The sequence below is a fragment of the Salvelinus fontinalis genome, chromosome 20, assembly GCF_029448725.1.
Source record: "Salvelinus fontinalis isolate EN_2023a chromosome 20, ASM2944872v1, whole genome shotgun sequence".
NCBI lineage: Eukaryota > Metazoa > Chordata > Actinopteri > Salmoniformes > Salmonidae > Salvelinus > Salvelinus fontinalis.
Window position 1 is genome coordinate 17,638,520 of NC_074684.1, and position 17,328 is coordinate 17,655,847.

General features: G+C 43.8%; 1 protein-coding gene across 8 annotated transcripts in view; it reads right to left on the minus strand.

The window, feature by feature from the left end:
* Positions 1 to 7,563: 7,563 nt before the first annotated feature.
* LOC129817427 (mitochondrial peptide methionine sulfoxide reductase-like) overlaps positions 7,564 to 17,328 on the minus strand; it is a 116,130-nt gene continuing 106,365 nt past the window's right edge. For all 8 annotated transcript variants that reach the window (XM_055872648.1, XM_055872646.1, XM_055872652.1 and 5 more), the window contains one exon: positions 7,564 to 8,249. In XM_055872648.1, coding sequence (XP_055728623.1) covers positions 8,085 to 8,249 — 165 coding nt within the window. In that variant the 3' untranslated portion in view covers positions 7,564 to 8,084. The remainder of the gene's footprint in view (positions 8,250 to 17,328) is intronic.

Consider the following 17,328-nt stretch of genomic DNA (forward strand, 5'->3'; position numbering starts at 1 on the left):
CAGGGAAATGGTTCCAATATTTTTTCCACCATTCATCTTTCCCTTATGGAATTTTAGAAACACTTAAAATAAGGGCTGTGCTTCGTGTAGGCTTATCCTGTCGTGATGTTTTGATAATCATGTAAAGCAAGACTACAAATCCCTGCAAGCTTCTGCACATCATCTCCAGCTGACACCTTTGCCAACAGGTAATATGTCAATTTAAAACTTGCACAAGACAGTTCACAGATTTGACAGTTTAAAGACATGTAGCCAATTTATTCATTACTAAATTTAGCTAATATTAGATAGTTAATCCAGAGATTCTTACCTTTGCCTCGATTCGACAGTCTCATCCAGATCATTATGGCATTTGTAGTTCTTTATGATAGCCACATCAGCAGCTAATTAGCATTAGATTTTTTGTGGGTAAATACAGGTGAATATATTTATAAAAATCACCTTGTCCAAGAAAGTTTTACACGGTTATCAAAACGTCATGTCAGGGTAGGCCTATACGAAACACAGCCTTTATTTTAAGTGTTTGGTGGAAAAACTATTAGAACCATTTCCTCGTTTAACCGCTAGGTTTTATGGGTAGTATGACTCATTCTGTGGTACTCCATACTGGCACTGAGACTTTTTGTAACATGCTTTATGAGTTGGTGAACACATTGGGAGGAATCCTTGCCTGGAAACCAACGTTGAATTCACATCGGGCAGAAATGAGCGTTTGAATCAGGAAAGTTTCCTCTCACGACCTCTACAAGCCAGAATGTTGAATAAAATTATATTTTAACATACTTTACCAGTTCACATTCCTACCGCCAAAATGACCAACCACATGGACAACCGGTAAAGTATGTTGAAATATCATTTTATTCAGCATTCTGGCTTACAGAGGTTGTGAGAGGAAACTTTCCTGATTCATTTCTGCTCATGTTCATTTCTGCCCGACATAGAATTCAATGCAATTCATTGTCGGGTTTCCAGGCAAGGAGGGATCTTAGACCATTCCTCCATACAGAATCCTTACAGATCCTTGATATCCTTTGTGTGCGCTTATGGACGGCCCTCTCAATTCAAACCACAGGTTTTCAATGGATTTCAAGTCCGGAGAAAGATATGCCCATTTCAAAAAGTTGCTTTTGTGGCCAATTAATCATTTCTTTGTGGATTTTGATGTGTGCTTGGGGTCATTGTCTTGCTGGAAGATCCACTTGCGACAAAGTTTCAGCCTCCTGGCTGAGACAACCAGGTTTTTGGCTAAAATGTCCTGGTACTTGGTAAAGTTCATGACATCCTTGACCTTAACAAGGATCCCAGAACCAGTGGAAGCAAAATAGCCTCATAACAAAGACCAACCACTGTGTTTTACAGTAGGTACTGGGTTCTTTTCTGCTCATGCGTTCTCATTCAGATGCAAAACCCTCCACTGGTGTGTGTGGCCAAAGAGATGTATTTGTGTCATCCAACAAATGTAAACGCCTGGAGTCTGCTAAACGGAATTGGCACTTAAATTGGAACAGGTGCTTTGGTCAGATGACATGAAAATAGATCTCTTTGGCCATGCACACCAGTGGTGGGTTTTGTGTCGAAATGGTGAATGGATAAGCAGAAAAGAACCCTGTAAAATATGGTTCAGTCTAACTGTGTCTGCAAATAAAGTCTTTGACTAGCTCTATTCACAGTGACAGTATAACTTCTTGGACATCAGCTCAGTAAGGTGTGGTGTACTGTCCTCTAGAGGAGACATGGAGAACCCACAGGCTTGGACTATAGGGTGAGAAGAATGCCTGCTTATGGTCACAACAGTGATATCAATATTGCCAAATTTAAAACATTCACCAGGTTTGGAAAGTAAAATAGTTTTCTTGTAGGGTTAGGATTAGAGTTTGGGTTAGTGTTACTCCTGTAAGTACAATGTAGTACCAGTCTAGGGTTAGAATTAGTGCTATAGTTGTAGGTGCATTGTATTACCAGTCTACGGGTTAGGGTTAGTGTTACACTAACCTGTAAGTACAATGTAGTACCAGTCTAGGGTTAGAATTAGTGCTATATTTGTAGGTGCATTGTATTACCAGTCTACGGGTTAGGGTTAGTGTTACACTAACCCTAACCATAATCCTTAAACATACATTATAGTACAGCATAAGCACTCACCCCCTTCTATTTCATTGCGTAATACAAATTCACAGCAGTAGAAATAAATCAAGTTGCAATATATGCATAAGCCACTGGGGGGCAGTAAACACCTTCCCATTTTATAGGCTGACAGTTTTAGGGCCAAGTTTAAGCAACTGAGATTAGATTTTATGGGCGTTATTAAAAGGAATGATCATATCATCATGAAGTGAAATGCCACCATGAAGTAGTTCGTCTATGACTGCCTGTTTTCATGAAGATAATGTTGAAACCCCAATATAGTGCTATTATGGCATGGGTCCTCAGATCCTCAAAAGGTTCTACAGCTGCACCATCAAGAGCATCCTGACTGGTTGCATCACTGCCTGGTATGGCAACTGCTCGGCCTTAGACCGCAAGGCACTACAGAGTGTAGTGCGAACGGCCCAGTACATCACTGGGGCCAAGCTTCCTGCCATCCAGGACCTCTATACCAGGCGGTGTCAGAGGAAAGCCCAAAAAATTGTCAAAGACTCCAGCCACCCTAGTCATAGACTGTTCTCTCTGATACCGCACAGCAAGCTGTACCGGAGTGCCAAGTCTAGGTCCAAAAGGCTTCTAAACAGCTTCTACCCCCAAGCCATAAGACTCGTGAACACCTAATCAAATGGCAACCCAGACTATTTGCATTGCCCTCTCCCCCTCGTTTACACCTCTACTACTCTCTGTTGTTATCATCTATGCATAGTCACTTTAATAACTCTACCTTTATGTACATATTATCTCAACTAACCGGTGCCCCCACACATTGACCCCTGTATATAGTCTCGCTTTTGTTATTTTACTCCTGCTCTTTAATTACTTGTTACATGTATATCTTATTCTTATCCGTATAATCCGTATTTCAACTGCATTGTTGGTCAGGGACTCGTAAGTAAGCATTTCACTGTAAGGTCTACACCTGTTGTATTCGGTGTATGTGACTAATACAATTTGATTTGATTTACGACAGATAGTGAACCACTGTACAAAATAATAATTTCAGACCAGCTCTAGCTGTTGCATTGCTCAAGTGTAGAAATATGTTTTGTAAAGATGTTGCGTCATCTTTTGGTAAATGTGTGTGGGCGTATCAATGGTTGTTTTGGCGGGCGGTGCTGTGTGACTTTCTGTATGTGCATACATACAGGTACAGTTGAAGTCGGAAGTTTACATATACCTTAGCCAAATACATTTAAACTCAGTTTTTCACAATTCCTGACATTTAATCCTAGTGAAAATTCCCTGTCTTAGGTCAGTTACGATCACCACCTCATTTTAAGAATGTGAAATGTCAGAATAATAGTAGAGAGAATGATTTCTTTCAGCTTTTATTTCTCTCATCACATTCCCAGTGGGTCAGAAGTTTACATACAATAAATTAGTATTTGGTAGCATTGCCTTTAAATTGTTTAACCTGGGTCAAATGTTTCGGGTAGCCTTCCACAAGCTTCCCACAATAAGTTGGGTGAATTTTGGTCCATTCCTCCAGACCGAGCTGGTGTCAGGTTTGTAGGCCTCCTTGCTCGCACATGCTTTTTCAGTTCTGCCCACAAATTTTCTATAGGATTGAGGTCAGGGCTTTGTGATGGCCACTCCAATACCTTGACTTTGTTGTCCTTAATTCATTTTGCCACAACTTTGGAAGTATGCTTGGGGTCATTGTCCATTTGGGAAGACCCATTTACGACCAAGCTTTAACTTCCTGACTGATGTCTTGAGATGTTGCTTCAATATATCCATATCATTTTCCTACCTCATGATATTTTGCGAAGTGCACCAGTCCCTCCTGCAGCAAAGCACCCCCACAACACGATGCTGCCACCCCCGTGCTTCACGGTTGGGATGGTGTTCTTCGGCTTGCAAGCCTCCCCCTTTTTCCTCCAAGCATAACAATGGTCATTATTGCCAAACAGTTCTATTTTTGTTTCATCAGACCAGAGGACATTTCTCCAAAAAGTATGATCTTTGTCCCCATTTTGGAGCAGTGGCTTCTTCCTTGCTGAGCGGCCTTTCAGGTTATGTCGATATAGGACTCGTTTTAATGTGGATATAGATACTTTTTTACCCGTTTCCTCCAGCATCTTCACAGGGTCCTTTGCTGTTGTTCTGGGATTGATTTGCACTTTTCGCACCAAAGTACGTTCATCTCTAGGAGACAGAATGCGTCCTCTTCCTGAGCAGTATGACGGCTGCGTGGTCCCATGGTGTTTATACTTGCGTATAATTGTTTGTACAAATGAATGTGGTACCTTCAGGCATTTGGAAATTGCTCCCAAGGATGAACCAGACTTGTGGAGTTATCCAATATCTTTTCTGAGGTCTTGGCTGATTTCTTTTGATTTTCCCATGACGTCAAGCAAAGAGGCACTGAGTTTGAAGGTAGGCCTTGAAATACATCCACAGGTACACCTCCAGTTGACTCAAATGATGTCAATTTGCCTATCAGAAGCTTCTAAAGCCATGACACATATTTTCTGGAATTTTCCAAGCTGTTTAGTCACAGTCAACTTGTATGTAAACTTCTGACTCACTGGAATTGTGATACAGTGAATTATGAGTGAAATAATCTGTCTGTATGTAACGCTCGTCGTTAGGCGAAAGAGAGGAGGACCAAAATGCAGCGTGATGATTATCCATTTTAATGAACACGAATACTCTAACAAAGCAACAAAACACGAGAAGGAAACGAAACAGTCCTGAACGGTGAAAAATACACAAACACAGGAACAGGAACAATCCCCCTCAACCCACAATACAAAACAGGCTACCTGTCATACACAAAGGAGATGTCCTAAGAGACTTGCCAAAATTATAGTTTGTTGACAAGACATTTGTGGAGTGGTTGAAAAATGAGTTTCAATGACTCAAACCTAAGTGTATGTAAACTTCCGACTTCAACTGTAACTGCCATATAGTTCACATCGGTTTTATGCTCATCAAACAACTCAGTGACCACTTGTGTCCTGTGGATGGAGGCATAGCCATGGTAGCCAAAATAATGGCCTTCCCAGCATTACCTGTACTTGAGAGCATGCTATGTAGCTCTCTGTTTTCAGTGCAACCATCTGTGTGTATGCCTGTTTGTGTGTGTGTGCTGTTACCATGCTCCAGTGCTCTGCCAGTTTCTGGTCCTGTATCCTGGGCCCCAGAGCCAGGCGAGCCTTGCCCAGGCTGCGGTGGCAGATTTGTGGCAGCTGAGGGAGAGGAGCGTGGTGCAGGAGCCACCTGGTCTGGGTCTGGGGATTAGCCCAGCTGTCTGGGCCTTCAGCTGCTTACTGAAACTGAAAAACATCACATATCCCTCTGTCTGTTCGTTCGTTCATCCATCCATCCATCCAGCAGAACCATCACTGACACTCCTCCTTAAATAGAGTACATCAAAACCCAACCAAAAACCATGCTTATTGTAGAACCCTCCCAAACCCCACAACTAACTGGAGGTTCCTCTATCAGCTGTTGTAAACTACTGAAGAATAATTCAGCCCATTTCCTTGGGTTGTTGGCAACAGTAGTTTCTCTAATAGCTCTGTTCTAGCAGCAGCCCATTGTAAATGGCCATGATCACACAGTGTATTGGCACGCCGCTCATTAGTGAAGAGAACCAAGGAGGACTACGTCAGAGGAGTCATCTCCTGCAAGGCATGGTAGTGTTGATGAGAGCTCAGCATAAAGGCTCTTGTTTGTTTGTGTTGGTTGTCAGTCAGCTCTTTAATTCAAGAGATTGAATATGCGCTGACACTGTGGGACAGAAGAGAGAGAGAGTAGTTAGTGTTTGTGTGGATGGACTGGCTGGCAGCGTTGGGCAGATAAGTAGACTACAGGACAGATGGAAAGATGAATAGATGTGTGTTGGAACTGGTGAGTGTGTGAACAAGAGAAAGAGGGAGAGAGAGAGATGCCAGTTCAATAGGAAACTATTTCATATTCATAATGTAGACCTGTAGTAGGTGTAGAAACTACATTTAAAAAATCTATGTTAAAGCCCAATGTCTTCAATTATCGATTAGAACAGTGCTTCCCAACCTGTGGGGCTCAGTCCGGCTTTAAACTTACTCTTGAAAGTTGCAATAGTAGAATGCACAAGTTGAAATTTCTAAATTGGGTAGTGCATCATCAGTTACTCTTGTCATGTCAGTCATTGTAGACCTTAGAAAGCTATTTATAACTTGTCAGAAATGTCCAGATCAACAAGCCCATGTCAGCTAACGTTTTTAATCTAGGAATTTTGTTCCTGTAAAATATTCTCTCTGCCAACAAGAAGAGTGAGAACAGTTTGTGCCCATAGAAATGGATGTGGCGTGCACGGAGGGGGTGTTCCCCAATGCTGGCAGGGGGTCTGGACTCTTTTAGGGCAATAGTCTACAGTAAAAAGCACCAGTCAGACATGTTGTGTGTGGTTTTCCCAACATGAGAGACAATATCGCATCATCTTTCAGCCATTACCCACAGTGCCTTGCTCCAGTCCCTATGCAGGGATGGGTAATGTCAGCGTGTCTGTGATGCTGCTCCTCCTGCTCTGCTATAGTGACATACAAGCTGCCGTCCTGACATCCTCTAACCCCCCCGTTATTGTGATGCCAACCTACACAGGGTCTGGCAGAAGTCTATCACCCTGAGTGCGTTTGCCTGTGCGCACACACACACACACACACAAACCTCTGACAGATGAGTCAGGGAATGATCAGAACAAGGCTTAAGGCAAAGATCACAGAATGGAGGTCATCTAACACAGGCCAAACACCACACAAAGGAACCAGTCAAACACCCCACAAAGGAACCAGTCAAACACCCCACAAAGGAACCAGTCAAACACCCCACAAAGGAACCAGTCAAACACCCCACAAAGGAACCAGTCAAACACCTCACAAAGGAACCAGTCAAACACCCCACAAAGGAACCAGTCAAACACCCCACAAAGGAACCAGTCAAACACCCCACAAAGGAACCAGTCAAACACCCCACAAAGGAACCAGTCAAACACCCCACAAAGGAACCAGTCAAACACCCCACAAAGGAACCAGTCAAACACCCCACAAAGGAACCAGTCAAACACCCCACAAAGGAACCAGTCAAACACCCCACAAAGGAACCAGTCAAACACCCCACAAAGGAACCATTCAAACACCCCACAAAGGAACCAGTCAAACACCACACAAAGGAACCTGTCAAACACCCCACAAAGGAACCAGTCAAACACCTCACAAAGGAACCAGTCAAACACCCCACAAAGGAACCAGTCAAAAACCCCACAAAGGAACCAGTCAAACACCCCACAAAGGAACCAGTCAAACACCCCACAAAGGAACCAGTCAAACACCCCACAAAGGAACCAGTCAAACACCCCAGAAAGGAACCAGTCAAACACCCCACAAAGGAACCAGTCAAACACCCCACAAAGGAACCAACCAAACATCAACACGCATTTTAATAATTTAATCCACCAACACCCCATAGAGTTCAATCTGATGTACATACTGGGGTACATACTGGCACATACTGGGGTACATACTGGTACATACTGGGGGTACATACTGGTACATACTGGGGGTACATACTGGTACATACTGGGGGTACATACTGGTACATACTGAGGTACATACTGGGGGTACATACTGGTACATACTGAGGTACATACTGGTACATACTGGGGGTACATACTGGTACATACTGGGGGTACATACTGGTACATACTGGGGTACATACTCGGGGTGATTTGATTGAAACAAGACAATGTGCTTTCATTTAAGTTTGTAGTGATTGATTACCAAAGCATTTGAAATAAGACTTAGATATGAACTGTTTTTATATAAACCCTGAATATGCTTCATTACTGCATCGGAATTAAGGCAACTTCCATTTCAATTAATGGAAAATAGACTTGTCAAACAAAACTAGCCAATCGGATAGGTTGGTGGTCATTCCCTATTGGACAGAGGTGGTTATTTCTTGAGTCCTATTGGACAGGAGACTCCAGTGCCGCTCAGGCCACAGTATCCACGGGGGTTCTTGCTGAGGTACTGCTGGTGGTAGTCCTCAGCATAGTAGAACTCATGGGCCTCGGCTATCTCTGTGGTAATTTCTCCAAAGCCCCCCTCCATCAGGACCTGTAGAAACAACAACAATGACGATATGTCATTAGGAATGACCTTCATGAATGAATGGTTCAGGAATGATTACAAGGGAAATACTTACTTCATAAAAGCCACACAAATGAACCATTTTGAACCATTTCCTGCTGCCTCCTTCCATGTAAGTACTTTCAAAACATTTTTATGACTCCTTAAAGGAAAGTGTTTTTTTTACAAAGAAAATATATATATTTTCTAATACTGTTGGCAGTTCTCGCTCTCTCTCATTTGTAAAGCAGTGGAGCAGAGACGGGCACAGAGATAGGTCATTAGTATTCCGGATTCCCCTACGGGTGAGAACCTGGCAGATGTTTGCTCACGTGCCCCAGATGTGCCCAGTGTGTGTATGGGGAGGGGGCAATGGGTTTATGAGTGTGTGTGTGCACTGTCACAGGGCCCCACGACCCAGCATACCCAATGCCAATGCCTGCAGCATTTTTATATGGTCCACACACACACACACATCATTCAGGCTAACCCCCAGTACAGGGCCGTCGAAGCAGGTACACATCACTGGGCCATCCTACCCGCTTTTCCCCCTCTATGGAAAATCATGGATAGGACCAGCCTGAATATCATCTGAAATCCGCAAGCAAGGTTTGAATTGTACGCTAGTCTGATATAATACACAGCATATAGAGAAATCCAGGTTGGAAGCAAGTTCTGGGTTGTGAGAATATGATGATTTTTAGCTGAGAAATGAGTGGTTATGTTCCAGGGGGAATAGTGGGGATATTGTTGAGAGTAGCTTTACACTACATGGCGAAAACTATGTGGACACCTGCTCGTCAAACATCTCATTCCAAAATAATTGCCATGTATATGGAGTTGGTCCCCCCTTTGCTGCTATAACAGCCTCCACTCTTCTGGGAAGGCTTTCCACTAGATTTTGGAACATTGCTGCATGGACTTGCCTTCATTCAGCCACAAGCGCATTAGTGAGGTCAGGCACTGATGTTGGGCCTTCCCCAAACTGTTGCCACAAAGTTGGAATCATTGTATTGTGTAGCGTTAAGATTTCCCTTCAATGGAACTAAGGGGCCTAGCCCGAACCATGAAAAACAGCCCCAGACCATTATTCCTCCTCGGGCATGGAAACCCAATTGATGAAGCCCCCGACAAAGAGTTCTTATTCTGACGTTGCTTCCAGAGGCAATTTGGAACTCGGTAGTGAGTTTTGCAACCGAGGACAAACGATTTTTATGCGCTACGCGTTACAGCACTCGGCGGTCCAATTCTGTGAGCTTGTGTGGCCTACCACTTCGCGGGCTGAGTGTTTCCACTTCACAATAACAGCCCTTAAAGTTGACCGGGGCAGCTCTAGTATGGCAGAAATCTGACAAACTGACTTGGAAAGGTGGCATCCTATGACGGTGCTACGTTGAAAGTCACTGAGCTCTTCAGTCTAACACATTCTACTGCCAATGTTTCTATGCCAATGTTTGGAGATCGCATGGCTGTGTGCTCGATTTTATACACCTGTCAGCAACAGGTGTGGCTGAAATAGCTTAATCCACTAATCTGAAGGGGTGTCCACATACTTCTGGCCATGTAGTGTACCTTAATGCAATACCACTTGGGAGATTCAAAAAATTTGGCAACAATGGATCTTTCTTTCCTATTTCTCTCCTTCTATCTTTATGTCCTCTATTACTTCACCGTCTCCTCCTCTACCTCGCCAACCTCCCCCCTCTCACTTATGTTCTGTGTGTGTGTGTGTGTGTGTGTGTGTGTGTGTGTGTGGGGGGCCAACTACCTCATTTCTCTGACCATCTGCCTGGAGGTAGCCACGCACCTGTTAGGAGCAGCTGCCATTGCAGAGGGGACGAGAGAGAGAGAGAGAGAGAGAGAGGTAACACAGAATCAACTCTTCTCTCTCAAGGGCCTTTTTTTAATTGCATACTCCCCACGTCATCTCTACTCACCTCCTTCTCCCATTGGATGAGAAAGCCAGAGGTTCCCTTTTGAGAAGGAGGTGATGAGAGAGGAGTATGCAATTGACAAAGAGGCCATACTCTCCTTCCACGCCAGCCTAAGCCCCAGCTCTAGTCCTAACTATACTATCAGCCCCAGCTCTAGTCCTAATTATACCCTCAACGCTAACTTTAGTTCTAACTATACTTTCAGCCCTAACTCTAGTCCTAACTATACCCTCAGCCCTAGCTCTAGACCTAACTAAACCATCAGCCCTAGCTCTAGTCCTAACTATACTTTCAGCCCTAACTCTAGTCCTAACTATACCCTCAGCCCTAACTCTAGTCCTAACTATACTTTCAGCCCCATATCTAGTCCTAACTACACCCACCCCTATAACCCCAGCTCCACCCCTATAACCCCAGTTCCACCATTATAACCCCAGCTCCACCCATATAACCCCAGTTCCACCATTATAACTCCAGCTCCACCCATATAACCCCCGTTCCACCATTATAACCCCAGCTCCACCCATATGACCCCAGTTACACCATTATAACCCCAGCTCCACCCATATGACCCCACCCCTATAGCCCAGCTCCACCCTATAACCCAGCTTCCATATCGGCCATGGAAGGATCTCCACAGACATTTAAGACTCTCTCTAACTCTTTCAGACTCCTCATCCCCCATTTACCACTCAGTCCTCTCTCCCTAATCACTGCCCCCTTTCCATTCTCTCCTCTGTCAGACACATTCTTCCCCTACTCCTTTCTACCTCGTTCTCCCGTTCTCTCTCTCCCTCTGAATATCTCTGCGTGGACACCCAGCAGGTAGCTATCGCCATCCGCAGCTCACCACCGGGTGCATGCCAACCCCCCTCTGGCACCTGGCCAAACTGGCACCGCCAGATAGAATTGGAGACAGGCATGTTTCCGTGGCGGTACCGAGCCTGGACGGCACGCCATCGTTCTGAGCTCACCCATTATGGCAGCCTCCCCAAGAAGCCTAGTCGCTAGGGAGACCAGAGCTACAGTGGGCAGCGTTAACACTTATTGTCACAGCGAGGTGGGAGGAAGGTCTGTGTGCAAGTGTGAGTGTAGCTAAGATAATGCAGTGGCAGGTGGCATTTCTTTCTCCCACTCAGCTCTGGAAAATGGATCAGAGCAAGAGCTTGAGACAAAAGGCTTTTGTGGAACAAAACAAGGTAAGCAGGCCTGGTGTCCAACAGGCTGAGACATTGGCAGGACATTAAATCCCAATCACCATTTTTAGTCCATTTCTGGGCAACAAAGGATTTGTGAAGAGTGAAATATCCCATTTAGCGTTAAGAGCCTATAATACGCCAAAGGAAACTCCAGCAGGACACGTCTAAAGCACCCTGTGTATTTAAGGACCCCATAAAACATACACAGCCTTGGATGCAGGTAGGAGAAACAAAGGATGTGGGGGTGTAACTTAGATTTCAAGATTAATGTTCTGAATGTATAGAACTACAGCTGCCACTAATTAGAATGTCCATATGTTGTATTCCTTTGTTACAGTTTGTTAGCATCTTCAGGGAAAGACATTTACACAATGGCGGAAATTCAGACCCGAGTTACGCTCGTGTAAATCCTAGACAAAGTTGCCACGAGGGATGGGGAAACATCCCCCTCAATATTCAGAACAGGTCGATTCGCCCACCCCAATATAGCCTATGAACACATAATAAGCAATGGCAACAAAAAAACATTTGCAGGAAATTAGCTTTAACGGTCGACTTTAGGCACAAAAAGACTCCTCTTTTTCAATTTTATAACAGAAATGGGGTGTGTTTTTGATGGTTCATTGACGTCTTTCTGGTCATGCACGCCGCGACCGAATAGCTAGTTCGTTAGCTAAGCTAGCCACTTGTAGCTAGCCAGTAACTCCTCCAGTATGTGTTGACGTCATTTCACAGGATTAGTTTTTTTACGGAAGCTGCAGAGATCATTAAGAAATGGCACTTCTGTAGCCAAATATAGTATTTGTCAAATAATCCACCACCTTAATGAGCGAGGAAACCATGAATAAGGTTGAGCGAACCTGCCGGTTCCAAGTGGAAAAAACATCTACTTGCTTTTTTCAGATAAAAATAACAGCATTCTCCATGCCCTGTAATTTATACATTGATATGATAAGAGCTATTGATAAGACCTAGGTACATGAGTAATCTGTTTGTGTAAGGAGATTGTAAATATAGGCTGAATTATAATTGTTCTAGATACCAGTCATATGGAAGGGACCTGAAAAGCATATCTATCAGGAATCAAGGTAAGACCCAGATGCAGACTGTTGAAGTAACAATGTTTATTGTAGCAACAGGGGCAGGCAAAGACAGGTCAAGGCAGGCAGGGGTCGATAATCCATGGTAAGGCAAAGGTACAGGACGGCAGTCAGGCTCAGGGACAGGCAGCGTTCAGTAATCCAGAGGTGGAGCAAAGGTACAGGACGGCAGGCAGGCTCAGGGTCAGAGGTCAGGCGGGCAGATACAGGGTCAGGACAGGCCAAGGTCAAAAACCAGGAGGACGAGAAATGAGATGCTGGGAAACGATAGGAGCTGACAGGAAAAACACTGGCAACAAACAGACAGAGAACACCGGTATAAATACACAGGGGATAATTGGGAAGATGTGCGACACCTGGAGAGGGGTGGAGAAAAGCACAAGGACAGGTGAAACAAATCAGGGTGTGACAATATCAACATGACAGGTATGTATGCCCATTTCCTACAGTGAAGTATGAAATGCTGTGCCATTATGCTCCACATTATTAAATGTGGAGACGCAAGCCAAATTGGATGGCAAAAAGGCAAAAAGGCAAAAAGTCACACCAAATGTAACCTTTGTGCTCTAGAATGTTTTAATCATATGTCCCAACTTTTTCTGTTCCCTTCAATTTTATAGGCTATAGCCTATGTTAAATATTATTAGCCACTATCGGTAGTGACCGTAAGTAGCCTAATAACCACGTATATTTAACTGCCAATTTAGTCTTCTTTCCCTTCCCTACTGTCACGTTCCTGACCTGTTTTCTGTTGTTTTGGTATGTGTTTAATTGGTCAGGGCGTGAGTTTTGGGTGGGTAGTCTATGTTATGTGTTTTCTATGTTGGGTTAATGGGTTGCCTGGTATGGCTCTCAATTAGAGGCAGGTGTTTGGCGTTTCCTCTAATTGAGAGTCATATTAAGGTAGGTTGTTTCACATTGTTTGTTGTGGGTGGTTGTCTTCCGTGTCTGTGTATGTTGCGCCACACGGGACTGTTTCGGTATGTTTGTTCGTTCGGTTTTTGTGCAGTCTGTTTTTCCCTGTTCGTGCGTTCTTCGTGTTACATGTAAGTTCTTACGTTCAGGTCAGTCTACGTTGTTTTGTTATTTTGTAAATCCTTCCAAGTGTTTGTTTTCGTGTTTCGTCGTTTGTCTAATAAATCATTATGTATTCACAACCCGCTGCACTTTGGTCAAATCCTTGCTACTCCTCTTCGGATGAGGAGAAGGAGGAAGCCCGTTACACCTACATTCTTATCATTCCATTACATCATTTGATTTAGCCTATCTTCATATACTATTTAATGAAGGCCAAATAGAAATTGTAGTAAAAATAAAAATGTAGGCTTATTAAATCATTATGGAGCTCAAACCGTTACTTTGAACTTGACGCATGGCGCAAGACTTGGCACTTGTCATCACACAGTTCCATCATGATCAGTGCGGAAAATTTGGGTATATTTAGGTAAAACTTCACTCCCGAGTGGCGCAGCGGTCTAAGGCACTGCATCTCAGTGCAAGAGGCGTCGGTACAGTCCCTGGTTCATGTCCAGGCTGTATCACATCTGGCCGTGATTGGGAGTCCCATAGGGCGGCGCACAATTGGCCTAGGTTTGGCCGGGGTAGGCCGTCTTTGTAAATAAGAATTTGTTCTTAACTGACTACTACACTAACAAGTATTGCGTTCTGTAATTGCAAAGGTGTAAGAATGAATGCTTGTTACCATGCTTGTTATAAATGGGATGGTTTCCACTAAATTCACAAACTTAGTGTTTCGTTTCTTCTCAGCTTTATTCGATTCAGTAACAACTGTTACAAAGGCTGTGGGTGTCTTGGGTGTCTGAGAGATTCTGCTCAATAGGCTCTAATTACTTAACCATAAATATCCACTGTTGAAAATATATCTTCACTCAACATAATTGCTAGCACTTACCACCAAAATAAAGTGAACCATCTGGGTTAACTTGGATATGTGGAAAAATAAACTATTTCAAAGCATAGTAATGTTTGCCTAAGTACAATGTAATTACTAGGCATTATACAGGATTTTACTAGTTACAATTAAGTTTATCTTGAGGGGTACTTACTTGTAATTCATGTGTACTTATACATTACACTACCCATCCTGTCAACCTGGCCCTCATTTAACAGCTTCTGGAAGTTTCACTTCACTTCTGTACCTTATTGTGAAATGAAGTGAATTTTGAGTTTTTACACCACTCCAGCCGACGGTTGGCATTGCACACTTGGCTTGCGTGCGGCTGCTCGGCCATGGAAACTCATTTCATGAAGCTGCCGACAAACAGTTGTTGTGCTGACATTGAGTTCAGAGGCCGTTTGGAACTCGGTAGTGAGTGTTGCAGCCGAGGACAGGCGATTGTTATGCGTTACAGCACTTGGTGATCCCGTTCTGTGAGCTTGTGTGGCCCACCACTTCACGACTGAGCGTTTCCACTTCACAATAACAGCACTTACAGTTGACCGGGGCAGCTCTAGTAGGGCAGAAATTTGACAAACTGACTTGTTGGAAAGGTGGCATCCTATCACGGTACCACGTTGAAAGTCCCTGAGCTCTTCAGAGATTGTCTATAGAGATTGCGTGACTGTGTGCTCGATTTTATACACCTGTCAGCAACGGGTGTTGCTGAAATAGCCAAATCCACTAATTTGAAGGGGTGTCCACATACTTTTGCATATGTGTACATGTCAGTCTGGCAGCAGATGGCTCATAGTTCATCTGAGAGACAAAGGAAACCATGCAGAAGAAGAATGACATGTTTATCTCTCATTTCTGTGTCTAAGCAGTGAGTGATGGTAGGTCTAGGAGACAACGCTTTAGCAGTGGATGGAAGCTAATGGGACTTGACATTAATCCACTCTCCAATTCAGTCTGACCAGTACCCCGGTACTGCAGGTCCCTTTTCTTTTGCTTGTTTGCTTCAATGGAAGAGACGGAAAATTCAGTTTTATGCGTCTGAACTCTTTTCTTTGTCTTTATGTTGGCTGAGTACACACTAGCCTTAAACAGCTGACACACACATACATCTCATCAGCTGAGAGTGACATGCTGTGAACAAAGGTCACACCTCTCCTCTAAACCCCATCCATAATTTACCCCTCCTTCCAATCATTCGCTCACTCCTTCATTAGCTGGGGGCTCCTGGTCAGGGGTTATCCTACCCCCAGGGGGACTAACAAGCACCCCCGGCCCCACCTGGGACCACCATGAGGGGGTAGACGGGGACAGGGGCTCCCCTTGGAGATCCAGGGGGCTTGGGTTTCCTCAACGGCTCTCTCTGTCTACTGAACACAGAGGCGAGGAAGGCAGACAGTAAAGCTGGATATTAACTCCTCATATGAACACACACAAGTTCCTTGATCACATCCCAAACCATGGAGCTACTCCATACTGAAGCATTAACTCCTACTGTATCTGTCAACTCTATGGACTATGAACGATCTACTGTATCTGTCCACTCTATGGACTATGAACGATCTACTGTATCTGTCCATTCTATGGACTATGAACGATCTACTGTATCTGTCCACTCTATGGACTATGAACGATCTACTGTATCTGTCCACTCTATGGACTATGAACGATCTACTGTATCTGTCCACTCTATGGACTATGAACGATCTACTGTATCTGTCCACTCTATGGACTATGAACAATCTACTGTATCTGTCCACTCTATGCACTATGAACGATCTACTGTATCTGTCCACTCTATGGACTATGAACGATCTACTGTATCTGTCCACTCTATGGACTCTGAACGATCTACTGTATCTATCCACTCTGAACGATCTACTGTATCTATCCACTCTGAACGATCTACTGTATCTATCCACTCTGAACGATCTACTGTATCTGTCCACTCTATGGACTTTGAACGATCTACTGTATCTATCCACTCTGAACGATCTACTGTATCTATCCACTCTGAACGATCTCCTGTATCTATCCACTCTGAACGATCTACTGTATCTGTCCACTCTATGGACTATGAACGATCTATTGTCTCTGTCCACTCTATGGACTATGAACGATCTACTGTATCTGTCCACTCTATGGACTCTGAACGATCTACTGTATCTATCCACTCTATGGACTCTGAACGATCTACTGTATCTATCCACTCTGAACGATCTACTGTATCTATCCACTCTGAACGATCTACTGTATCTATCCACTCTGAACGATCTCCTGTATCTATCCACTCTGAACGATCTACTGTATCTGTCCACTCTATGGACTATGAACAATCTATTGTCTCTGTCCACTCTATGGACTATGAACGATCTACTGTATCTGTCCACTCTATGGACTCTGAACGATCTACTGTATCTATCCACTCTATGGACTCTGAACGATCTACTGTATCTATCCACTCTGAACGATCTACTGTATCTATCCACTCTGAACGATCTACTGTATCTGTCCACTCTATGGACTATGAACAATCTATTGTATCTATCCACTCTGAGCGATCTACTGTAGCTGTCCACTCTATGGACTATGAACGATCTACTGTATCTGTCCACTCTATGGACTATGAGCGATCTACTGTCTCTGTCCACTCTATGGACTATGAACGATCTATTGTATCTGTCCACTCTATGGACTATGAACGATCTACTGTATCTATCCACTCTGAACGATCTACTGTATCTGTCCACTCTATGGACTATGAACGATCTACTGTATCTATCCACTCTATGGACTATGAACGATCTATTGTATCTGTCCACTCTATGGACTATGAACGATCTATTGTATCTGTCCACTCTATGGACTATGAACGATCTATTGTATCTGTCCACTCTATGGACTATGAACGATCTATTGTAT